Genomic DNA, 22,560 nt, shown 5'->3' on the forward strand with positions numbered 1-22,560 from the left:
TACAGATCTGGAGCCTCATTTTAGGAAGAATGTTGATCTGTTGGAATGAGTGTAGATATAAGCAATGAGATTAGTGAGTGGGAAAAAAGGACGTGCTTAAGAAGAAAGGCTTCAGTTCTGCAAATTGAATAGTCAGAAGACTAGGTACCTTCAAGGAGATATGACTGAGGTGTTAAATGGATTGATTAATACTGATGTAATCAGTACTGATCTTGGGGGGAGGCACAAATTCAAATTAAGAAAGGACGGGCAGGACAGATGAGCACAGAGTGTATATAATGAAACTAACTTATTGTGAAGTGTATGTGCAATTATTATTATTAATACCCATATGGTGCAAGGAAGCCTGAGGCTTATGCTGCACTAGGAAAAAAAAAAAAAAAAAAAAAATTCTCAAGTTACCCTGAGAGAGAGAGAGAGAGGGAGAGAGTCAAAAGTAGAAGGGAATCACCAAGAAAGAGAAGAATGATGATATCCAGCTCAGGACCCTGGGTGTGCCAAGCCCATACTCACCAGATGTGAGCCCCCAGGGTTAAATGAAAACCTATGTTTGTGTGAGTGAGGAGCATAACAGAAATATTGACAGTTAATAATAATAACCATCATAATTTCATTGTTACATCTCAAAATAATTAAAATTCTTTAATGTTTTATAATGAAAAAATTGTAAAATTAAAATATAGTAATGGAAAATAAAAATCGAATATATTACATATTATTCTATATCAGTGGTAGTCAACAAGGTGGTTAAATACCAAACACTACTGAATCAAGGCAACTGTCTCAGTTGCAACTTTGTCACAGACATTCTCTCAGATATGCCAGACAAGCTGTACTTGCTACCTGGGAGTCTAAAACGCTGATGGAACTGATATTCGGGTGACACTCAAGTCAAGTGGACCCAATTTCGGCGAAGTCCGGACGGTCTATGACAGCCAAATCCTCTGCTTGCACCTTCACGATGGTGGGACTGTTAGTAATCCTGGGTATAACCTCCATGCACAAGTACATGGTGGGTGACCACCCAGGTGTGAACCAACGTAAGCAGGGGTCGAGGTGTGGCGCCCACACCACATGGAGGAACGCCGCCCCTCTATGTTACCAGGCAGTACTAGGTGGTAGATGACTCTCATCAACCGGTGAAATACCACCACTTTGCTTATTGGAGGCTTGAAGTGGTGGAACCCATGTTTAGTCTCTAGAGCTAAGGTCCGGCCAACCCTTCCCTATCTCTTCCATCATGCAGTATGATTGATGATTTTTGAAGTTATGATGAATGTCATGGCGAGATCCAATATTCCTTACATTTCGAGGGTACAGCTCTAAAACGGTGTTCGCAGGCCGGCCGCTAGTTAGTACACCGGACCAAACCTATTGGTAACTCTCTAGGAGGCTTCCGGATCAGCTAGTGTGTAATCTTGCTACCTCTACTCTGCCAGATAGTGACTGGAGGGAGTCCGAGTAGTGTGTATGCGGGGAGCATTGTCGAGGCCACGTTATGTCAAGGATCTGGGTATATTCTTACGACATGTACGCCATATCCAAAAATTTCATTACTTCATGCAGCATGTCCCACCCACTTTTTCTTACTATTGAATACACCATGAATTAGATCAGGCTTAATGTCGAAGTTTGCAGATGATACAAAGGTTGGCAGGGTTGTTAATGACAGTAATGGCAATGTGCTACTGCAACAGGATCTAGATAATTTGGGCAGATGGGCTAAGAAGTGGCAACTGAAGTTTAACCTTGACAAATGCAAAGTACTGCATATGGGTAGAAGTAACCCCAGAGAAACGTACCAACTGTGTGGTACTACACTTAAGGTGGTAGAAAATGAAAAAGACCTGGGAGTAATTGTGCAGGCAGATATGAAGTTTTCTGATCAATGCAGACAGGCTGCCAGGGCAGGTCATGGGGTTTTGTCAATGATATATAGGAATTTTGCTAGCAGGGAAAAGGAGGTGATTATCCCTCTGTATAAGGCAATGGTCAGGCCACGCCTTGAGTACTGCGTACAGGTCTGGAGGCCTCATTTTAGGAAGGATGTAGATTTACTTGAGCGTGTACAGAGAAGGGCAACAAGATTGGTGAGGGGAATGAAGGGATCCTCTTACCAAGAGAGGCTTAAGTTCTGCAAATTGCAGTGGCTGAAGACTAGGCACCTGTGCGGTGATCTGATTGAGGTATATAAGGCCTTGAATGGGTTGAGCACACTGAATTCTAATGGGATCCTTCCACTTGTTCAGATTACGAACCTAAGGGGGCATAAATTCAAATTACGAAAAGACAGATGTAGAATAGATGTGTGGAAATTTGCCTTTAGCCAGCGGATGGTTAATTGCTGGAACAAATCTGTCGTTGTGGAAGTTGATAGGTTGAATAAATTTAAGGAGTAACTGGACAGGCATTTGGAGGGAATGGTGTGATTTTTTTTTTTTTTTTTTGGCTGATGCTGCATAAGCTCATACATTTGCTTTCTTGCATCACATGCCACTACTACTAATTGTCAAAATAATAGAGCAAGCTTATCTGCGAAAAGGTCTAAACCTCCCAAAGACTTCTTAATTCATTTCACAAATATACGTGGTCTCAATTGTAATCTCAACGATGTCCATTTCCACTTGCAATCTTCCAAACCCATGTACTTTCTCTGACTGAATCTCAGTTATCGGTTGATTCAACTAGTGCTCATCTCAGATGTCCAAATTATTTGCTGTATGATTCCTTTCGCCTCAAAGGTGGTACTTGTGCATATATCCGTTCTGATATTCCCTGTCAGAGACTTGGCAATTTGGAATCTCCTCTCTTTGATCTTCTCTGGCTTAAAATCTCTCTACCTCATTGTGTCAAATTCATCTGTTGTCTCTACCGTTCTCCCAACTCCACTAATCACTTGGAGCTCTTTGACTTCCTCTCTTTGCAACTTGACTTTCTCCAGCCCAACATTCCTAACAGTGAGGTAATTTTCCTTCGTGATTTTAATGTTCACAACTCCAGCTGGCTTCCGTTTTCTAGTCACACCGACCCAGCAGGTCGAGATGCTGAGGCTTTTGCAATTACTAATGACCTAGCACAGATTGTTCATTTACCTACAAGAATACCGGACAATCCTAATCATACAGCCAATACGCTTGATCTTTTTCTCACAAACAACCCTTCTAAGTACATGGTCGAAGTGAGAGGTCCTTTAGGCACTTCAGATCACAACTTGGTGATTGTCTCTTCTCCGATGGAACCGTTATCTCATGGCTATTCCCAACCTCGTATTGTTTGGCATTACAAGAATGCAAAATGGGATGACTTGCGAGACTTCTTTTCTTCTTTTCCTTGGTCTGATTACTGTTTAAAAACTTCTGATGTCAATGTTTGCTCAGATCGTGTCAGTGAAATTATTCTTGCAGGAATGGAATCCTTTATCCCACACTCCACTTTAAAATCTCGTCCTTTATCTAAACCTTCGTTTTCCAATAAATGTGCTAAGGCTGTCCAAGAGAAGAATGTTGCATATCGTAATTGGCTTGTTTCTAATTTTTCAGTTTCATTTTCTGCCTACACCAAAGCTCGCAACAATTGTAAAGCTGTTAATCAGTCCAGACTAGAGTTTGAACAGGCTAAGAGTAGAAAACTTGCTTCTTGCCCTAATGGTAGCCAAGCATTCTGGTCTCTTGCCAAAGTTATTGGCCGCAACTTTTGCCCATCTCTGCTCCCACCTCTGTCCAAACCAGATGGTTCTGTTGTCACTTCAGCCAAGGATAAAGCTGACCTGCTTGCATCCCATTTTTCTTCCAGCTCATGTATTAATGATTTTGGTAAAACACCTCCCACCATTCCTAACACGCTCCATACAATGCCTCCTGTGGTCTTCCGTCAAAAGGATATCAGAAGGATTTTGATGAATCTTGATTCTAAGAAAGCTCCAGGTCCTGATGGTATTTCTCCACTTGTTCTCAAAACCTGTGCTCCTGAACTTACTCCTATTCTTTGCCGCCTTTTTTCACTTTCTTATTCCAAAGGCGTTTTTCCTTCTGCTTGGAAATTTGCTCATATCCAGCCAGTTCCTAAAAAGGGTGACAAATCCCTCCCATCCAATTATCGTCCCATTGCAATTACTTCTACTCTTTCTAAAGTAATGGAGAAATCAATTAACTGCCAACTCTTAAACTACCTAGAAACCTTCCGTCTGATCAACGATCGCCAGTATGGATTCCGTCAGTGTCGATCCACTGGTGATATTCTGGCTTATGTTACCCATTTATGGACTAATTCAATGGAAAGGTTCGGTGAAACACAAGTAGTTGCTCTTGACATCTCAAAGGCTTTTGATCGTGTTTGGCATAAAGGTCTTCTAAACAAGCTTCCATCTTATGGTTTGCCAACTGTTTTTAGTAATTGGTTATCCAGTTTTCTCTCTGATCGCTCACTGAGGGTGATGGTAGATGGCTCTCTGTCTTCTAACTTCTCCACTAATGCCGGGGTCCCCCAAGGTTCAGTTCTTTCCCCCACTCTTTTCCTCTTGTATATCAATGACCTTCTTCCATTGACTGGAAATCCTATCCATAGTTTTGCCGATGATAGCACATTGCATTCAACTTTCCATTTTGAGAAACCTTGTCCTGCTCAATCAGCTTCAAGTTCTCGAAAATCTGCTGCCAATTCCTTAAATGCCGATCTTCAGGTAATTCTCCTGTGGGGCAAAGACAACTTAGTTGATTTGAACCCTTCTAAAACTCAGTCTTGTCTTATATCTTACAAAAAGGATTCTTCTGCTCCTATGCTTATCTTTAGTGACACTCCGATTTCTAATCAAAATGATATATCTCTTTTGGGGATTACCCTGACTTCTAATCTCTCTTGGCACAAGCACATTACAAATATTGCTTCCTCTGCATATAAAAAACTTGGTTTTCTCTTTCACTCTCAGCGTTACTTTTCTTCCAAACAGCTGCTCACTCTGTATAAATCGCAAATCCGCCCTGCCATGGAATATTGTTCCCACATCTGGGGTTGTGCCCCCAAAACCTCTCTCAGGCTTCTTGATTCCATTCAGAAGAGGGCAGTTAGGTTAATTAATGATTCATCTCTAACAGAGTCTCTCCACTCGCTTTCTCATAGACGCACTGTTTCTGCTGCATGCCTCGTCTACAGATACTTCTATGGGCACTGTTTCTCTGAATTGGCTTCTATAATTCCCGCTCTCTCTTTCAAAACAGTCCGAACACGTGCTGCCACCAGCCAACATCCATTTACTGTCCAACTTCAAACCCACAGAACCAACTTTTCATCTTCCTCATTTATTCATTCAACTGCCGTTTTCTGGAACAACCTTCCTTCATACGTATTTCCCGAAAATTACAATCTACAGAAGTTCAAGTCCAATGTCAACAAATATCTTCTTTCGTCTTCTCAACCTCCAACCCAAGCACGGTACTAAGTACTATAGGTTCTAATACCTCTCGTGTTTGGGGGTTCACATAAAAAAAAAAAAATAATAATAATTTCATTTTCACAAAGAAAAGGCACATTGGGGGAAAGAAAGCACTAATTTTAAGGAATATGTTTTAAAGCAGAAATTCTCAAACTTTGTAATAACAAGACCCCTCCCTAAAATGATAAGTGAATTTCTGTGATCCCACCACCATAAATTAGGCTAATAATTTCATCCAAGTATGCTGCTTACATTTAATAATTAAATTTTAATCTATACATATAATAAATTAAAATAGCAAAGTCTTACTCCTTTATAAAGCTATTAGAAATAAACACAAATAAAATTGAAAACCTGAGGCAAAATTAAATTGCTACAATTTGAGAATCCCTGTTTGAAGGGGGTTTGTGAATAAAAAATATTTAACACCTGTTCTGATCATAATCAACAAATCAGTAAACATCTTCCATAAGCAATTATTGTAATATTACCAAAATTTTGCTGCAATGAAGGGCAGTTGTTTGAAATAAAGTGTTCATTTATTAATTTATCCAAATATTCAGTTGAATTTAGAAAAAACTCATAGTTGGAAAAATATCCCTAGACCCCCAAACTGAAATGCCTATTACAGATATCAGAGAGCAATATACTAAGCATTAATTTTAATTATTAAATAAATTAATTAAATAATTTAATAATTAAAGTATAATTAAATGCATGTAAATCCCAGCATGACAGCATTTAAAGGAATCTAGAGGGCAGCAGGTTCATTGATCAAAATGACTTCTTCTATATGGAGATTTTTCTGAAATTTTTCAATTATAAATAAAAACATGCAATAATATTAGGTAATACAATTATGAATATTCTTACTGATTCTTCATACATTAAGAATCTGCAGATAAAGGAACCACTAGGTGGAAGGGATCGCAGTGTTGCTGAAGTGGGATTTACTCAAAGAGGTAACTACCATCAGGGGTAAAGGGAAGGGTTTTTGCTTTCGTAAAGGCGACTACGATGGTCTGAGACAGTATTTAAATTCTATACAGTGGGAACAACTGATGATGTTACCAACAGCAAATTCAAAATGGGAAGCATTCAAAGAACTTATCTTGGAAGCTACTTGGCTTTACATACCAACTACAAAATATTGTTCAAGGTTTAGGCCTAAATGGATGTCAGATGAACTAATGAGACATATGGCAAAGAAGAAAAATGCATGGGATACATATAAATTAACACGTGACACAGAAGCCTATGATAGATATAAGCTGGTCTGTAACCAAGTTACAAAGGAGGTAAGGCAGGCGAAGGCAGATTACGAGAAATCTTTGGCAAAGGATGCAAAAAAAACACTTGATATCGATGGTTCAATATTGATGATCCTGCTCAGATAGCTAACAAACTAAATGAATATTTTGCATCGACATTCACACATGAGGAGTTATTCAGCGCGGGGCAATGCCAGAGGTGGATTCAACTCTGGCAGCAAACTAGATAATCTTGTAATAACTGAGAGTAAAGTGGAGGTGAAATTGTTGGAGATAAACACAAGAAAGGCACCTGGGGTGGATGGGATCTATCCAGTAATATTAAAGGAGGCAGCAAAGGAAGTAAGCAAACCCTTAGCTATAATTATGAGAGCTTCCTTGGACTCAGGGGAGGTACCCATAGACTGGAGATGTGCAAATGTGACCCCAATTCACAAAGGAGGATCAAAGGCTGACACAAGTAATTATAGACCTGTGAGTTTAATTTCTGTTCCAGGAAAATTAATGGAGGCACTGATTAAAGAAGCACTGCAGGATCATCTAGACAAGACTTCAGTTATAGCTTGGACACAGCATGGTTTTGTTTAGAGAAAGTCTTGCCTGACCAATTTGATTGGATACTATGATGATGCAGTCACAAAAGAACTGAATGCAGGGAATAACTTTGATATTATACATTTGGATCTTAGAAAGGCTTTTGATACTGTTGCACATGGAAGACCGGTTCACAAATTGGAGCAGTATGGCATTGGAGGTAAATTTCTGCTATGGATAAAGGGATGGTTGAGGGGAGAAGACAGAGAGAGTGGTAATCAATGGACACTGCTCATCGTGGACTAATGTTATTAGTGGAGTCCCTCAGGGTTCAGTGTTGGGTCCATTATTGTTTTCTGTATTTATAAATGATATTCATGATGATATATCAAGCTTAATGTCCAAGTTTGCAGATGATACAGAGGTTGGCAGGGTTGTTAAGGACACTACTGATGCTATGCTACTGCAACAGGATCTGGAAAGGTTGAGCAGATGGGCTGAGAGGTGCCAAATGAAGTTTAACATTGACAAATGTAAAATACTACATATGGGAAACAGCAACCCCAGAGCAGCGTATCAACTCTGTGGTACTACACTGACAGTGGTAGAGAATGAAAAGGACCTGGGGGTAATTGTGCAGGCAGATATGAAGTTCTCTGAGCAGTGCAAATGGGCTACAAGAGTAGCTCATGGTTTCTTGTCAATGATATACAGGAATTTTTCTAGCATGGATAAGAAGGTGATTATTCCCTTGTATAAGGCAATGGTCAGGCCACACTTTGAGTACTGTATACAGGTCTGGAGGTCTCATTTCAAGAAGGATGTAGAGCTGCTGGAACGAGTACAGAGAAGGGCAACAAGATTAGTGAATGGAACAACGCGTTGCTCTTACGAAGAAAGGCTTAAGTTTTGCAAATTACAGTGTCTAGAGACTAGGCACCGGTGAGGGGATCTGATAGAGGTGTATAAAGGCTTGAATGGTTTGAGCATGCTCAATGCCGATGGGATTCTTCCTCTCGCTCAGAATGATCACCCGAGAGGGCATAAATTCAGATTGAGGAAAGACAGATGTAGGATAGATGTGTTGAAATTTGCCTTTAGCCAGCGGGTAGTTGGTTGGTGGAACAAACTTCCAACCCTTGTTGTGGAAGTTGATAGCCTAAATAAATTTAAAGCTCAGCAGGACAGGAGGGGTGAAATGGAAGTGTGTGTTTTTTTTTGTTTTTTTTTTAGCTGATGCTGCATAAGCTTGCTTTCTTGCATCATATGCCTCTACTAATGCTAAGTGCTAGTTCCTGATGTTATTTCTCCACTTGTTCTCAAAACCTGTGCTCCTGAACTTACTCCTGTTCGTGTTGCCTTTTTACACTTTCTTATTCCACCCATGTTTTCTCTTCTGCTTGGCAATTTTCTCATTTCCAGCCCATCCCTAAAAGGTGGCACATCCTTCCTATCCAATTATTGTCCCATTGAACTTATTTCTGCTCATTCTAATGTAATGGAGAAATCTATTAGCTGCCAACTTATAAACTGTCTAGAAACCTTCCATCTGGTCAATAATCACCAGTATGGATTATTCTCACAGATATCACCATATATCACCAGTGTTACCCACTATATTGCCCATCTATGGACAAATTCCATGGAAAAGTTTGGTTAGACTCAAGCAGTTTCTCTTGACAATTTAAAGGCTTTTGATCATGTCTGTCGTAAAAGTCTTCTAAATAAAGCTTCCATCTTATGGTTTGTCTGTTTTTTGTAATTGGGTATCCAATTTTCTGACTGCTCTCTGTCTTCTCATTTCTCTACTAATGCTGGTGTTCCAAGATTCAGTTCTTTCTCCCACTCTTTTCGTCTTGTATATTAATGACCTTCCATTGACCAGAAATCCTATCCATGTTACACTCGTGATAGCACATTGCATTCCACCTTCCAGTGTGAGAAACTGTGCCCTGCACAAACGGCTTCAACTTCTCAAATATCCACTACCAATTCCTTAAATGCTGACCTCCAAGTAATTCTTCAGTCTCTCCACTCTCTTCAAAGGAGCAAGGATAACTTAGTCGATTTTAATTCTTCTAAAACTCAGTCTTGTCTTACATTTTGCAAAAGGGATTCTTCTGCTCCTATGTTTTGACAACACTGATTTCTTGACAAAATCACATATCTCTATTGGGGATTACCCCAACTTCTAATCTCTCTCTTGGCATAAGCATATTACAAATATTGTTTCCTCTGCATCTAAAAAGCTGGGTTTTCTCTTTCACTCTTGGCATTACTTTTCTTCCAAACAGCTGTTCATTCTTTATAAATTGCAAATCTGCCTACCATGGAATATTGTTCCCACATCTGGGGCCATGCCCCCAAAACCTCTCTCAGGATTCTAGACTGCATTCAAAAGAGGGCAGTTAGGTTAATGACCCATCTCTAACAAAGTCTTTCCACTCTCTCTCTCTCTCTTCCTCATAAATGTTCTGTTTCTGCTGCACGCCTTTTCCATAGATATTTCCATTGGCACTGTTCTTCTGAATCAGCTTCTCTAATTCCCACTCTCTCTTCCAGACCTCTCTGAACATGTGCTGTTACCTGTCGGCATCCTTTTGCTATCCAACTTCAAATGCACTGAACTAACTTTTCTTCTCCCTCTTTTGTTCCTTGGGCCTCTGTTTTCTGGAACAACCTCCCATGATATATATTTCCTGAAAATTACAATCTACAGAAATTCATCTAATGTTAACAAGTAGCTTCTTTCATCTTCTCAACCTTCAACTCGTGCACAGTACCAAATACTATAAGTTCTAATTCCTTTCATGCTTGGCGTTTTCGTATAAAAAAAAAAAAAAAAAAAGTACAATAAATTTCCAGAGTGGTGGAGGTCAAATGTTGTAGGTCAAACTTCCTCCAGCATATGGTGGCACAGAGATTGTCCGATAGGCTGAAAAGTTGGAAGTAACAACCAGTTTCATTAGTAGCATTAAAGTTCCATGTCATGATTTTGGAAAGGAGCAACAAATGAACATCAAATTTTATTTTAATTTGGAACATACAACATCTTCTCAAAATGAGGACAGAGTCGCAAAAATTTAGGAAATTGCTGAAGAGATCGTTGCTTGACCCTCATAATGATAGCTGATGAATTGGATATGAATAAGAAACTGAGTTATCAAATTCTGCATGAAGATTTAGGGAAAAGAAAAGTCTGCAAAATGTATGCTGCACAGCCTCGCAGATGAGCAGAAACTAGGAAGAGTGTCATCATGCAAAAACTTCATCCAGACTTGTCGAACCAGTCCTAATTTCCTCAATTGTATTGTCATTGGAGATGCGTTGAATGTTCGTCACCTAGAGACGAAGTGACAAGAATGCAGTGGACTTCAAAATCATCATCAAGGTCCAAAACATTTCATTTACTGAAGTCCAGGATCAAGACATTGCTGATCATGTTTTTTAACAAATGGTGTGATTTACAAGAAATTGCACTTGAAGGGGAAAGAATCGAGTTGCATAAGTACAGGTGCTTCAAAGGCTACTGAAGCACATTTCCCTGGTGAGGCTGCAATTTCAAGAGAAAGACAGCTGGTTCTTGTCACATGACAGTGCCCCCCCCCCATGCCTATTCCACACTTGATGTGAAGACATTTCTGATGAAACATGGCATTTCATTCACAGTGTGATTTTATAGATGACAACCGGGAAATTGAGTGTGCACTTCTTCCTCCTCTGGGTATAATCTTAGGTTACTAATGTGATGTAACCCTTCCGTTCTAATTTTATTTTATAGATCAACTATCTAGCATACTCTCTCAACCAAGCACCAGCATACTTCTTCCTCTTTCCCAAGGTGAAAACTGTCCTCAAAGGAGAGATTTCAGGATGTTGAGGATATAAAGAAAAAGGTAACTGCTGAACTAAACATCTCTTTGGATTCCTTCACTGACTCTTTTCTCTTAATATACTATTTTAGAATGGTATATTAAATACATTCGATATGATATTGATTACTCTTTTTTTTTTTTTTCTTTTTTTTTTTTTTGCACCAGTCTGGGAACTTTATTGTCACACTTTGTATACATATAGTGCAAGGATGGATCTCAAAATAAATATGTGGAATAGGGAGTAAAAGTCTGAATTATATTTTCCAGTATGATGTAATTCTGAATAAACTACTGAGTATGTGCTAATTTTTTTTTCATGAAGTCTTTTTAATGCCTGAATTATTACTGTATGAATACTGGAAATACATATATATAATACATTATGCAGTAATACCCCAATGTGCACTCTCTCTCTCTCTCTCTCTCTCTCTCTCTCTATCTATGAATCCTGTAAACTGTAGCTAAATTATAGCTGTAGTATTTCTACTTAAACTTTCAAACTTAACTTTTCAGCTTAATACATACATTTATAATTGGATTACTTATATATAAATAAGTAATTTACTCACCTATATATATATAGGTGAGTAAATCTCACAGGGAATAAAGAAGGAAGGGGCCATGCTTATATAGGAAGTTAAAATAAAATGAGTAACAGATATGTACAATAATATATATTGGTATGTCCTTCTCTTCCATCTTTTTTTTTTTTTGTAGTATTTTTTAGGCAATGTGGTACCACTTTTAATCTCTATATATATATTCTAATTCTAATTTTATTCTAATCCATTCTATCATATCATATCTAATCATATCTTAATGCTTTTACCTTCCTATAATTCCATGTGTTAACATATGGATAAATGAGGTGAGTACAGATAGATTAAGCTATTGCTATTTTATTGAGTGAGTTGTACAAAATGCTATTCTTTAAGAATTACTATACTTATCTCATTGTCAAAATCACTAAAATACTTCAACAATAATTGTGATACCCCAGCTGTCCCACCTATCCCCTCATTTCTATTCTGATTCCCAGATAGATGCCGACACAATCAATAAGAAATATGAATAAATTACTTCAGTACAAAATGCTTGCAATAGAATGGTTCTGCCATAATATTTCATGGGAAATATTAATCACAAAATTTCCTGCTAGTCTTTCTCCTATATGGAATCTCACTCAGATAAAATTCCCACATGTTTAGGCAAGGCATCGTGGGACTCACGATTCGTTTAAAAGCTCTATCTCTGCTTACATTTTAGATGACTGATGATGAACATTTCAAAAGTCTGCCGTTTAGACTCTCGGTCTAATACGTTATAGTTTCAAGATTTTAAGGTTTTAAATTTTAGTTTCATTCACAGCATGATTTTATCATGCTGTGAATTCACAGTGTGACAACTGGGGGAATTGAGTGTGCACTTCTTCCTCTGGGCGTAATCTTAGGCTACTAATGTGATGTAACCCTTCCATTCTAATTTTATTTTAATTTAATCATATCTTAATGCTTTTACCTTACTATAATTTCATTTGTTAACATACTGATAAAGGAGGTGAGTACATTTTGATAGATTAAGCTATTGCTATTTTATTGAGTGTCTCTCTGTATATGCAGTATATGCAATTATTTTGTTTTTTTAGAATGTTTGAAGACAATAGATAATATGGATGCACTGAAAGCTGCTGAAGTTTCTTCTGCAATAAACATCAAAGATTCTTCCTCTGGTAAAAATTTTTCTTTCTTAAATTTTTTTATTATTATATAAATTTTTTGACGGTGAAATTGATATATTTATGCAACTTCCTTATTTCTATAACTTAAAGCAAATAAGCCTGTATTTTTATAAATTCTTTTTTTATAAAATCTGTATTTTTATGCATTCTGAATTTAATTATTAGTGAAATTAATTAATTTGTTCATGTAATTTTTTTTTTTTTTTTTTTTGGTAGTTGTTGGCGCATAGGCTTCTGTGGCCATAATGCACCTCCCAAGGTTTTTGCAGTACTTTGATCCAAGCCCGAAGCAGGAATCGAACCCGCAACCTTTGGGTTGCCAGGCAGGCACTTTACCTACCCGGCTAGCCCGGTTGGCGTTCATGTAATTATCTATACAGTTTAATAAAACTAGCATTATATGCCCAAAAATTTGCTTATAAATTATTTATTTCATATTTATGTATGTCCCCATTCTGATTCACTTTAGTCAAAAAGATACCTTCTGATTAAGAATGATATAGCCAAAATAGTCAGCATTGCTCTGAAAACTCAGAACACAGACACTTAATTTGACCACTTACACTAAGTGGCCACTTTATTATGTGCATTTTCCTAATGTTTATTAGATCTTCCCTTTAGCTCTTAACACAGCTTGGACTCATCATTGTGTGGACTCAACAAGATCTCAAAAGCATGTCACAGAGATGCTGCTCCCTATTGACCCAACTGCGTTCCAGAGTAACCTCTCTGAATAACCTCTAATCGGATGGTTAGAGATCTCGTTCAGATCTGATGGCCATTCCAGCAGGCTGAATTCAATCTCATATTACTGGAATTCTCTACAGTTCTGGCCTTGCAACACATGGCACATTGTCCTATTGGAAGAACCCATTTGCAGATGGATACCTGCAGCCGCAAAAGAATAGGTCTGGTCAGAACAATTTCCAGAAAAACTGGCATCTGAATGTTGCTCTACTGGTGTCAAGGGATACCATATATACACTGCAAAAACACTCCCCACCATTAACTGCCACCACCACCACCACCAGCCTGCATTCCTGACATCTGGCAGGATGGGTTCGTGAACTCATGCCATTTTCATCATATTCTGGTCCCCTGTCAGCCTGAAACGTAAGGAGCCTGGATTTATCAGACCAGGTAACATTTTTCCAATCCTGTGTTGTCCAGTATTGTTATCCTTGAGACCACTATAACCATACTTTACACTTTACTCACAGGAGTGGAACTCAGTTCAGTCATTGGCTACAATACCCCACCTGTTACAAGGTGCATGTTGTACATTTTGTAATGCTTCATTTGTTACTGCTGTTGTACTGGGTTGTTATTTGATTGACAGTAACCTTTCTGTTATCCTGCAAGACTCTTTTCATCCTCCTTTGCCTTCTCAGACCAGTTAGCTGTTTCAGTCCACAGAATCACCATTGGCTGGATGTTATTTGGTTATTACACCAATCTTGATACACCCAAGGCAGTCCTACCTGAAAATCCCAGCACAGTTGCAGTTTCTGATATGCTCATAGCAAAATGCCTTGCACTGATTATCATACTATGTTTAAAGTCACTTAAATCCTTACTTCACCTTGCTCATCCTTGCACCAAATTTCACACATGCATCTTGTGTCTGTTCACCTACGTTATATCATGTCATGTAATTAACACCTGATACTATTGAAGGACTGTTCCATTCCATGAAAAGGGTTGTTGTTCTGATGAAGTGGCCATTCAGTGTACAGTTAGTCGTCGACTTACGACCGACTTCCGTTCTGACTGACAGGTCGTAAGTCGATCTGGTCGTATGTCGGCCATATATTTATTAACAGTATTTTTTAACCTTTCTAATCTTTTTATCATCTTTATGATTTATTTTTATAATCTTTTATTTTTCATTTTAAATACAGTAATGTTTTTATCTTTTACTTAGCGATACTGAATATACCTTCGTTTCTACGCCTAGGCTATCTCTCTCTCTCTATGAGGTTAAATTCAAACGTTCTCTACTTTTTAATTGGTTTATTATTCATACTGTTTATAAAAAAACAAAACTACAATCTATAATTATATTGTACATAATGTACTGTAAACACAAAAATACAATCTAAAATTAATGTAAAAATTAATACAAATGAAATTTACAAAATCAATTTTCAATCTTTGCTTGTGCTGGGTTGTGCATCGTCAGGGCCATGTTCTTGGGTTGAGGTAGGAAATGTTTATTTATAGAGACATTATGCAAAGAAAATCTTTTTTTAAAAACGCTTAAACCACCCAGTTCTGTGTAATTGTCTCCGGCGCGTGATTTTAAACTGAAACAAACTTCTAGCCTTTGTTTGCACTGTGTGAAGGCTCATGGGTGTATTTTTTTGTATTAAATCTTCCATCCACATAAACAACAATTTCTCCTTTTCATGGATGGGTTCCTGTCGTTGTTTGGTTAAAATTGTAGACTTAATAAATGCAGAACCTTTCACAGCTTCCCGAATTCTTTCTTTGTCCTTAAGTATCGTCAATACTGTGGAATGTGATAACTTCAAGTCACATGCTATCGTATTCACTTTCTTTCCGCCTTCATACTGCTGGATAATTTTCATTTTACACTCTAAATCAATAGTTTTCCTTGACTTTTTAGCTGGCGTATATGTAGATGAAGTCATTTTCCTTTTACTAAACATTTTATGCGTATTTCAGTAGAATTTTAATTAATACACCACACGCAACAGATACTTGAAAGCGACTGGGTGTATGTGAGAGAGAGTGACTGGGTGTATGTGCCTGGTGCTGTCTTCAGGCCTCCCGTCATCGATTAATTAATTTATTATTATTATTATTTTTTTTTGTGGTCGTACGTAAGTGCGGCCGGTCGTAAGTCGCATAGGTCGTAAGTCGACGACCAGGTGTATTGTAATACCAATACATAAAGGCAGTTCTAAGAACAAAGTGAGTAAATACAGACTGATCAGTCTGACTTCAGTAGTAGGGAGAAATCTTAGATGCAGTGATAAAGAGTGCAATACAGGAACATTTAGATAAATAGAATTCTGAAAGCTACACAATATGGTTTTGTTAAGGGAAAATCATGTTTAACTAACCTGGTTAGCTATTTTGACATAGTTATTCATGAGCTGGTTGTAGGAAATACACTGGTCAGTCTGACTTCAGTAGTAGAGAAAATCTTAGATGCAGTGATAGAGTGCAGCACAGGAACATTTAGATAGAAATGGAATTCTGAAGGCTGTACAGTACTTTTTTGTTAAGAAAATCATGTAAACTTATATGGGTGCCTCTTACCAAGCTGGCTGCCTGGATAACCAACCAAGTTTAACTAACTTTGTTAGTTATCAGGTTTATCTATTTTGACATAAATATTCATGAGCTGGATGCAGAAAATAATTTTGACATTGTTCATTTGGATTTTAGCAGAACAATCAACTCAATCCTGTATAAGAGGTTACCATGTAAGCTGGGACATGTTGGATCACAAATGTTATTCTACGATATATTGCAGAGTGGTTGCAGGGCAAAAAGCAGATGATTGCAATTAATGGTTACTCAGTTTGGTCTAACATTTGAAGTGGGGTTCCAAAGGATGGGTCTTGGATATTGTTGTTTCTGATTTTTGTAAGTGATACTAATGAAGTGACAGATTGTACAATGTCAAAATTAGCAGGTAGTATGAAGATCAGGAAAGTGATTAATTAGCATTAGCATTAGTAGAGGCATATTGGTGCAAGAAAGCAAGCTTATGCAGCATCAGCCAAAAAAAAAAAAAAAAAATCTTCCACTTCACCCCTCCCTTCGTTCAAAATACCTGTCCAGCTGAGATTTAAATTTATTTAGGCTATCACGACAAGGGATGGAAGTCTGTTCCACCAACCAACCGCCCGTTGGCTAAAGGCAAATTTCCGCACATCTATCCTACATCTGTCTTTCCTCAATTTGAATTTATGCCCTCTCAGGTGATTATTCAGAGCAAGAGGCAGAATTCCCATCAGCATTGAGCATGCTTAAACCATTCAAGGCTTTATACACCTCTGTCATATCACCTCGCCAGTACCTAGTCTCCAGACACTGTAATTTGCAAAACTTAAGCCTTTCTTCGTAAGAGCAACCCTTCGTTCCGTTCACTAACCTTGTTGCCCTTCTCTGACTCATTCCAGCAGCTCTACATCCTTCTTGAAATGAGGCCTCCAGACCTGAATACAGTACTCAAGGTGTGGCCTGACCATTGCCTTATACAAGGGAATAATCACCTCCTTATCCCTGCTAGAAAAATTCCTGTATATCATTGACAAGAAACCATGAGCTACTCTTGCAGCCCGTCTGCACTGCTCAGAGAACTTTATATCTGCCTGCACAATTACCCCCAGTTCCTTTTCATTCTCTACCACTGTCAGTGTAGTACCACAGAGTTGGCACGTTGCTCTGGGGTTGGTGTTTCCCATATGTAGTACTTTACATTTGTCAATGTTAAACTTCATTTGGCAACTCTCAGCCCATCTGCTCAACCTTTCCAGATCCTATTGCAGCAGCATAGCATCAGTAGTGCCCTTAACAACCCTGCCAACCTTTATATCGTCTGCAAACTTGGACATTAAGCTTGATATACATCATGAATATCATTTATAAATACAGAAAACAATAATGGACCCAACACTGAACCCTGAGGGACTCCACTAATAATATTAGTCCACGATGAGCAGTGTCCATTGATTACCACTCTCTGTCTTCTCCCCCTCAACCACCCCTTTATCTATAGCAGCAATTTGCCTCCAATGCCACACTGCCCCAACTTGTGCAGCAGTCTTCCATGTGCAACAGTATCAAAAGCCTTTCTAAGATCCAAGTATATAATATCAAAGTTATTCCCTGCATCCAGTTCTTTTGTGACTGCATCATAGTATCCAATCAAATTGGTCAGGCAAGACTTCCCCTTAACAAAACCATGCTGTGTCCGAGCGATAACTGAAGTCTTGTCTAGATGATCCTGCAGTGCTTCTTTAACCAGTGCCTCCATTAATTTTCCTGGAACAGAAATTAAACTCACAGGTCTATAATTACTTGTGTCAGCCTTTGATCCTCCTTTGTGAATTGGTGTCATATTTACACATTTATATTACATGGGTACCTCCCCTGAGTCCAAGGAAGCTCTCATAATTATGGCTAAGGGTTTGCTTACTTCCTTTGCTGCCTCTTTTAATATAACTGGATAGATACCATCAACCCAAGGCGCCTTTCTTGTGTTTATCTTCAACAATTTCTTTTCCACTTAACTCTCAGTTATTACAAGATTATCTAGCTTACTTGCTAAATAACTCCTCATGTGTGAATGTCGATGCAAAATATTCATTTATTTTGTTAGCTACCTGAGCAGGATCATCAACAGTTGAACCATCGATATCTAGTGGACCAATCTGATTCATCCCCTTCTTTCTAGAGTTTACATAAGTAAAGAACTCTTTGCTGTTTTTTTTTGCATCCCTTGCCAAAGATTTCTCGTAATCTGCCTTCGCCTGCCTAACCTCCTTTGTAACTTGGTTACAGATCAACTTATATCTGCCATAGGCTTCTGTGTCACGTGTTAATTTATATGTATCCCATGCATTTTTATTCTCTGCCATATGTCTCATTAGTTCATCTGACATCCATTTAGGCCTAAACCTTGAACAACATTTCTTAGTTGGTATGTAAAGCCTAGTAGCTTCCAAAATAAGTTCTTTGAATGCTTCCCATTTTGAATTTGCTTTTGGTAACATCATCAGTTGGTCCCACTGTATAGAATTTAAATACTGTCTCAGACCATCGTAGTCGCCTTTACGAAAGCAATAACCCTTCCCTTTACCGCTGATGGTAGTTACCTCTTTGAGTAAATCTCACTTCAGCACACTGTGATCACTGCCGCCTAGTGGTTCCTCTATCTGCAGATTCTTAATGCATGAAGAATCACTACTGATAATCAAATCAAGGGTATTACTCTCTCTAGTTGCCTCCTGAACATGCTGATGTAGAAAACAATCATCCAATAAATCCACAAAAGCCTTGCTAGTGTGTGTGTGACCAACCCCCAAATTCCAGTCAATATCTGGGAAATTAAAATCCCCCATTATAAGACTCTGATTTACTGGCCCACTCTATTTCTCTGTACAGTTTCTTATTATACTCATCAGAGTCAGTAGGCCTATAGCACATTCCTACTCAATTTTGATCTCCCAATGCTTAAGTCACACCAAACTGACTCGACACTGCACTGTCCAGCAGTGTCGACTGGCTTCACTTCCTTGGATTTTGTGTTTCTTAACTAATAGCATAACCCCTCCTCCCTTCCTATCCTGTCTATCCTTTCTGTAGACATACTCCCCAAATTCCAGTTCTGCATTCCTTATATCTGTGTGACACCTAGTCTCTGATATCCCAACAATATCTGCCTTTGATGCTTTGAGCAATACCTCAAATTCATCAAATTTATTTACCAAACTCCTGGCATTGGTGTACACGCAAGTATACATGCACTTGTTCTTTTTCTTAGCTACCCTAACACAACCCATGTGTTTACTTGTACCGCAATGACTCCCAGCAGTCTCTGAAATATCCTGCATCTTGTTTTCCAGGCTTCTGCTCATTCCAATAGAAGCAGTGCAAGAATCGCTTTCACCTCTGCCAGTGGCTACTGTTAATCTATTAGTCCTTGTATCCCCCAAGCTAGCAGTTTTCCGACCCACCTAACACTGTCTCGATAGCATCAGCAAATATTCTTGCACCCTTTCTATTTAAGTGTATCCCTTTCTATTTAAGTGTAAGAAGCAGTACCTTCTGTTAACAAGTAATGATCAGTGCCAAACAGTGCTCTTTTAGAATGACTTGGTTTGGCTTCTTGGATGGTCAGAAAATTGGCAGCTATGTTTTAATGCAGCAAAATGCAGGTCTTACACTTGGGGGAATAGATAGGTGGCAAGGAGGGCCCATGGTGTCCTATCGATCAATTATTAAGCATTTGTTTGTAGAGGTAGGGAAATCATAATTCCACTGTATTATGAGGCAATTGTAAGAGTATTTTTTGTATTCCACACTTGGGATACTGTGGAGCATGGAGTCTGCACCTAAGAAAAAAATTGTTTCTAGAAATATCCAGAGTCAAGCAGTAAAGTCTGCAAAGAGGCACCCATATAAGTTTGCTTCCATGGGTAGCTGACAGCTTAGGGAAATTAAAAAATTACCTGGATGATTATCTATGTGAGGAGGTGTATTACTGCTACAAGACCTAGAAAAAGTAGATGGGCTGAGAAGTGACAATTGCAGTTTAACATTCATAAAAGTAAGGCTCTGCTTATGGGTAACATTAATCCCATAATAGCATGCCAGTTGGGTGGTATCACACTCAGGCTAGTAGAAAATGAAAAGCAGTGGGGGGGGGATTGTGCAACCAGACATGTAGTTTTCTTATCACTGCAGCTGGGCTGCTTGGACAGTTCATGGTGGGGTTTTGTCAATGATATGCAGGAATTTTTCTAGTAGAAAAAAGGAGGCATCTTGAGTACTGCATAGGTCTGGAAGCCTCATTTTAAGAAGGATGTAGATCTCTTGGAGTGGGTGCAGAGAAAAGCAACAATATAGTCAAAGACACAAAAGGATACTCTTAAAAATGAAAGGCTTCATTTCTGCAACTTACAGCACTTGGAAACTGGACACCTGCAAGAAGACCTGTTCAGTTCATATACATAACTACATAAGTAAATAAGTTCAGTTACAGATGTAACTGAACTTATTTATATTGACCAAAATATAATGATAACAGTTCTGTAAACACGAACAAATGGCAATAAACATAGTCACAGAAAATGTCAGAATATAGATGGGTGTGTTTTAGAGAAAAAATTGCAAAAATACTTTTTCTCTCACAGCAAAGAATAAGAAAATTGTTAACTATTCTTCTTAAGGAATAATTATGATAACAAAGCAATTTTTATTACTTTACATGACATTTTGCTTTTTAACAATGTACTGTTTAGAAATTCAATCAATTTCTCACATGTAACAAAAAAAGTTTGCTAAGTCTTGTTTTTTTTTTCTTCACCATAACTATGAAAGAGAGAAAAACAATAGATGGCACAGCCTTCTCTTCTTAGTGTGGATTGTGAAGCCAAGTGAATGACCTTATGCCTCCTATCCTTTTTCTCCCTTCCTTGTCATGTACATGACAAGCTGTATGGCTAGTTATATTGATGACAAAAGAACTTTGGTTGTGTGAAATTAAATCCATTATTGTACATGTCAATAAGTCACTGTTTATAAAAGAAATTAACCATAGATTTAATGAAGCATAAATTTTTCCAACTGTATCCACACTGAAATTTTCATTCCCTCTTTGCTCTCACTTTTCCTAAAGTGACATCAAACTGATCACCAGCTCACCTAACTGTCATATTGATCAGCAACATACGTGTAAGCTACAAGACCAGTTTGTGTTTAGTTACGAGGTTTACTGAATAAGAGATAGCATTAAAAGAGAGAAATTCAAAGTTATGTAACTAAAGCTATAACATAACTCTGACCTCAAAATTAAAACGTGTAAACTGTATTGATAATGCAATGGTCTTAATTTTCAAAGCAGAACAAACTTTCCTTTGTAACAAGTTGCCTTAGTATTGTGTTATTTTTACTATTAGTAGTAGCAGTACTGGAAAATAATGCAGGATGCAATCTTATACAGCACCAGCAAAAAAAAAAAAACACTACCCACTTCATTGGCCTATCTGTTCTAATAACGTGCCTAATTCTTTCTTAAATTTATTCAAGTTACCCAATTTCACAACACAAGGTAGAGTTTGTTTCAGCAATGATGTACTCTTTCTAGTTGAAAGTAAATTTTCACGCATCTACCTGCAACCATCCTTTTTCAGTTTGAGTTTGTGCATTATCTGAAAGTGTTAGAATGCCGTTCAAAGTCTTAAACACTTCAATCAGACCTCCTCACAAGTGCCTAGTTTCCAAGTGCTACAATTTGCAGAACCAAAGTCTTTTTGTGGTTGAGATAGTGCTATGTAATCTTGACTAATATGGTTGCTTTTCTCTGAACCCATTCCAAGTAATTCACAACTTTCTTAAATTGAGGCTTCCAGACCTGTATAGAGTACTCAAGATGAGGCCTAACCTCATACAGTGGGATAATAATAATGATTGCCTCATACAGTGGGATAATAACCTCCTTGTCCCTGCTCACAAAATTCCTGTATGTCATTAACAGAACTCCAGGAGCTGTTCTAGTAGCCTATCTACATTGCTCAGAGAACTTCATGTTGGACTGTGTAATCACTCCCTAGGTCTCTTTCATTTTCAACTACTTTGAGTGTTGTCACTTAATTGGTATGTTATTCTGCTGCCTATATGCAGTACCTTGCATTTACTAATGTTAAATCGCAGTTGCCACTTCACCACAACAGATTGCCACTTCTCAGCCAGTCTGCCTAATTTATCTAGGTTTTGCTGCAATAATATGTCTTCATTCTTGTCATAACCATATACCAACTTTTGTATCATCTGAAAACTTATACAGTAAGCTTGATAGGCCTTCGTTGATATTTTTAATAAATACTATAAACACTAAGAGGCCCAGCTATGGTGACAGAGGGTAGTTATAAATGGGCACTGACTACTTATACCACACTGTCTTCTCCCACTCAATCATCCCTTTATCCATAGCAGTAACTTGTCTGTAATGTT

At 38.1% G+C, this 22,560-nt stretch overlaps 1 protein-coding gene across 1 annotated transcript in view; it reads left to right on the forward strand.

The window, feature by feature from the left end:
* Positions 1 to 22,560, forward strand: part of fab1 (1-phosphatidylinositol 3-phosphate 5-kinase fab1) — an 809,612-nt gene that overhangs the window by 564,393 nt on the left and 222,659 nt on the right. Inside the window, exon 30 of the mRNA XM_090380831.1 lies at positions 12,754 to 12,837. Coding sequence (XP_090236957.1) covers positions 12,754 to 12,837 — 84 coding nt within the window. The remainder of the gene's footprint in view (positions 1 to 12,753; positions 12,838 to 22,560) is intronic.

The sequence above is a fragment of the Mastigoproctus giganteus genome, chromosome 9, assembly GCF_048544385.1.
Source record: "Mastigoproctus giganteus isolate SK-2022 chromosome 9, ASM4854438v1, whole genome shotgun sequence".
Lineage (NCBI taxonomy): Eukaryota > Metazoa > Arthropoda > Arachnida > Uropygi > Thelyphonidae > Mastigoproctus > Mastigoproctus giganteus.